Here is a 4,752-nt window from a genome sequence, read left to right as displayed (position 1 = left end):
ATGTGACTGTAACGGTTGCTAATTTTTGGCTTAACTCCATTAAAGTTTGATCATTTTAACAGATATACCAGCAGCTTGCTACTGTAGTTCCTTTTTCTGTATATATGTGTTTGTCCTTTTTGCTAATTTGGTTATCTTCGCTCACAAATCTCAGCACCCATTCGAGACTAATGTAAATTTCTATATTTGATTCGAAGCTATTAAGAAACCGGAAATTCCAGTACCGGCATTGCTCCCTTCACTCTTGTGCACAGCACACATACGTTGATGCAGCAACCACGACATAACGCAATTATCTAGCAGAGCAGCCAACACGTAACATTCCTCCACGCGCACCATTGTGGTATTGCAGAACCGACGTATGCGCTCCTACATACTACTTGTGGCCATTATGATCGTTTGCAGCAATGCTGCGATCGTCAACGTCCGCCATCTCCATTTGATCAAAGCTGCCCATCCAATTCCAGGAAGTGAGCGTCTACTGAGAGCTGAAAAAACGAGCGATCAGACCGAGGGCACCGAAGACGAGGAGAGGGCGGGGCTCACTGATTTTGTCAAGAAGCTCGGGACAGGCGCGTTGAAGCGTGTGAAGGACACGTATTTGGCGTCAAAACTGAAAGCCAAGGCGAGCCAAGTGAATCTGGATACAGCAGTGCAGAAACTCGTGGATGATAGAGTCCACCCTGACCGGGTTTACGAAGTGCTCAATCTTCATAAACCCAAAAACCGGTTTGTTGGCGTGAACTACTCCGGCAGGATGAAGCTGTGGATGCAGCTGACCGATGCGTGGAAGGTAAAATATCCTGGTACGAAGACCCAGCTGAAATAATGAGTAGCGATGGAGCTACTACCAAAAACGCTACTGCGTTACAAGCAGCTGGAATTTCTGGGGGCAATAATAACGTGTTTCTTTAGCTGAGTACCGGTTAGGTATAACCTTCGAAGACAGTTGGCTGATCTGATACTTTATGCAACAGCATTTCCCTTTAGAGTAATTGAGTGTTGCAAGATGTATCCATATTGAACGGTGCGGTGCTGACGATTAGCGCCACACAGATCAATAAAGGCATAGGTAGTGCTGCACGAGAATGTAATGACTTGAATTGAAACATTTTGCAAGATCACTACAGCGATATAAGACAATTTAAAAAAATATTGTGCAGTGCTACCGGGGTTAATGGTATCGTGGTAGTAATAGTACTGGTAATATTAAGTCTCAACCAGACGCGGTAATACTACTTCTACTTGCGTATTTTGGAGGTCGGAGCAATATTAGTAGCACTAAAGTAATACCAAACCACTACTTACGAGTCGTACATTACGGCTTGGCCTCCTTACCGCCTCCTGTTTCATACCACTCTGACCCACTTAGGAATCGACATTTGACTCCAGCACATGTAGCTCCTGCTTTAGCTAACGGATTTAGCCAATCTATACCTTAAAAGAAAGCTGGTGATCAGAGCTTTCTCACTTCATTTTTACCTTGTCCATAACGCCATTCAGGGGCTATATACCACGGCCCATTCACAGCCTCGAATCCTATCCATTAGGTATATTTTTGCAATGGTATCAGTTTTTAGCGATATTACGCGAAACTGATATTTACAGAATCTCCTTATCGGTGCTGATACGGTACATTCAATCATAGCTTGTACAAGCTATTCAACAACGCTGTATCAGCGACAAAAAAACCGAGTTTTTTTTAGTTGCTACGTTGATACATCAATTAACAGCTGTATTAACAACGAATCACAGCAAATGGCGATTTAACACTAGTACTTATGCTTGCTAATTCACACCGACTCTGCACGGTTCAGTTAACCGGCTGAGCGTTCCACGATGGACCGTTCCCAAACCGGTTAATCTGGTGGATGGCCAGGAGCGCTTGACAAGAGGACATATCTAATTGACTTTAATCTACTCACTTCGGCATTTACCGTTAACAACAACAACAGGTTAACAGCCGCAACCTCAACTCGACCGGAACGCTCCACGCAGGAACGCTCAAGAAACGGAACGCTCCACGCAAGAACGCTCAAGACCATGACGACTACCAAGCGTGCCGGAGTCCTCCTCAGGAGTGGGAACTACTTCCATTGGGAGTACAATATGCGCATGACGCTAGCCAGAAAAGGCTTGCTTGCGCATATTCAAGTCGTCAAGCCTGAGAACGAGATCACAGAGGTGTGGCTCGTCAACGATGCCAAGGCGCTTGGCATCATCGCCCAGGGTGTGGAACTCCAGCACCAGACCAAGATCCGGTCGGCGACGCGCTCCATGGAAGCATGGGAAACGCTCCGCGAGTTCTACAATCGCATCACGCTCCACAACCGCGTGACGATGACGCGTCGACTGCACGAGTTTAAGATGGAGAGCGGATCGTCTATGGCCAAGCATCTGGATGCGTTCGATGAGCTGATCGTCGGATTGCAGACGCTGGGAGAGCCCATAGACGAGGCACGTCAGCTGGTGGTACTGCTGAGCAGCCTCCCCGCCGAATACGAGCTCATATCGTCTATCCTGGAGAACGCCAAGGGTGTGACGCTCATCGAGGCCAAGGAGAAGCTATTGAAGGCGTATGAGCGACTCGAGAAGAAGGAAACCACGGAGAAGGCGTTCCAAGTGAATGGGAACGCAGGCAAGTTCCGAAACGGCCGAGGGAACGGTCGGAAGTGGACCGCTCCGAAGCGGAACGTTGGTTTCAAGGGCAAGTTCTTCAACTGTGACCACGTGGGCCACATGAAGCGGGACTGACCTGCTACGAAGAAGGAAAGCTAAGACGATGCAGTGTTTGCAGTTGGTGGGGAACGCTCGGCCGGGTGGCTGATTGATAGCGGTGCGCCATCGCACATGACCCCTCACCGGAACGACCTGTTTGAGTACAAGTCGTTGGACACTAGCATGGAGGTGACGATTGCAGACGGCAAGAAGCTGCACGTCGCAGGAACTGGAACGGTCAAGTTGACTAGTTTGGACGGTAGACGCATCTGTATGGTGGACGTGCTTCACATCCCCGGGCTCGATAGACGCTGATTGTCAGTCGGGAAGCTCGCGGAACGCGGTATGAGTGTGGGAGTTCCAGCGTTCCAGTTGTGTAATTTGGGGACGGAACGCTGCAATAGCGTCCGGGAAGAAAATCGGTAAGGCATTTCTGTTGGACTGTCAGCAGGAGGAGGCCCGTTTCGTGGAATACGCCGATGCAGACAGCGAGGGGGAGCTTTGGCACGCTCGCATGGGTCACCCCAACAAGGACGCACTGACGAAGACCCAGCGTTCCACGACCGGTATCCCGCCAGTAAGAAGGGGGTGCGAGACTTTGTGCGGTGGATGCATGAAGGGAAAGCAGACCGTGACGGCGTTTTCGTCACGATCACTGACGAAGACAACGCGTGTGTTGGAACTAGTACACACGGACGTTATGGGACTAATGAGAACGCTCTCAAAGGGGGGTGCCAAGTACGTGCTGACCTTTGTAGACGACTACTCAAGGTATGTCGTGACATTCTTCATGAAGAGCAAGAGTGAGGTGGGCAGCAAGCTGAAGGAGTTCAAGGCGCTGTATGGAAATCAGTGGGGGGAACGATTGAAGTGCCTGCGTTCCGATAATGGAGCGGAGTTTGTAAACAAGACGGTATTGGAACTCTGTCAGCGGAATGGCATCGCGCATCAACGCAGCGTTCCATACAGCCCTCAGCAGAACGGTGTTGCGAAACGCATGAACCGTACCATCATGAAGATGGCACGAAGCATGCTACACTACAAGTCTATGTCGACGGAGTGGTGGGCTGAAGCGGTGAGTACTGCAGTTTACCTTATCAACCGTTCCACGAACACATCCAACTCGGATGTCACGCCATATGAGTTGGCGTTCCGAGTGAAGCCACGGATGGAACACCTACGCGTGTTTGGATCACAAGGGTACGCTCACGTGGCTGATGTGAAGAGAACGAAATTGGAACCCAAGAGCTTCAGGTGCACGTTCCTCGGATACGCAGAGAACGTAAAAGGGTATCGTGTGTACGACTTGGATGCATCCAAGGTCAAGGTGGCACGATCGGTAAAGCTGGACGAGCGTGAGGTGGGCGGTATCAGTACCACGCCGTCGCCAGCTTCTGGAACGATCATCCATGTGACAAGGAACGATGACGACACCGTGGTTTCAGCTCCAGAAGTGGAACGACAGTCTGTTCAAGATGAACCGATGGAAGAAGCGGAAGAACCTGCTCAATACATTGAGATGGACGATGTTGAACCGGAACGGAACGCAGAGCTACCACAGCTACCCACACCGGAGGAACGCCGGTCGAGTGGACTGGAACTGGCAACGTACCGCTCACAACCTCCTGCGTTCCAAGAGGACCGGATAATCTTCCATCCTGAAACGGAACGCTCAACCCGACCTCGGGAACCGGTGTTTCTGCTTGGGAACGGCTACGATGACGATGTGGAACGTCAGTCTGAAAGAGGATGTGATGGACCGCCGTCTCCTAAGCGTCCTAGGATCGATGAAGACTGTTTACTCGCAGAGGCAGTGTTGGCATACGCGGCCAGCATCGGAGGCGTACCGGATACGCCGAACACGTACGCAGAAGTTATCGCCAGTGATGAAGCAGTTGAATGGCGTCGAGCTATGAAGGCTGAGTTACACTCTCACTCCCAGAGCGGAACGTGGACGTTGGTTCCATGTGGAACGGCTACGCGCTCCATTGGATGTCGCTGGGTGTTCACCAAGAAGCGTGACGAGAACGGTCG

General features: G+C 50.5%; 1 protein-coding gene across 1 annotated transcript; it reads left to right on the top strand.

The window, feature by feature from the left end:
* Positions 1-361: 361 nt before the first annotated feature.
* Positions 362-829, top strand: PITG_16515 (secreted RxLR effector peptide protein, putative; the record flags this gene model as incomplete). The annotated part of the gene is made up of 1 exon (XM_002897494.1): positions 362-829. The coding sequence occupies one exon, from the start codon at positions 362-364 to the stop codon at positions 827-829; it is 468 nt and encodes a 155-aa protein (XP_002897540.1).
* Positions 830-4,752: the final 3,923 nt, after the last annotated feature.

Source organism: Phytophthora infestans, genomic scaffold (assembly GCF_000142945.1).
Source record: "Phytophthora infestans T30-4 supercont1.44 genomic scaffold, whole genome shotgun sequence".
Taxonomy (NCBI): Eukaryota; Oomycota; class Peronosporomycetes; order Peronosporales; family Peronosporaceae; genus Phytophthora; species Phytophthora infestans.
The sequence above is the reverse complement of the archived record's forward strand: the minus strand, read 5'-3'. Positions and strand labels throughout refer to the sequence as shown.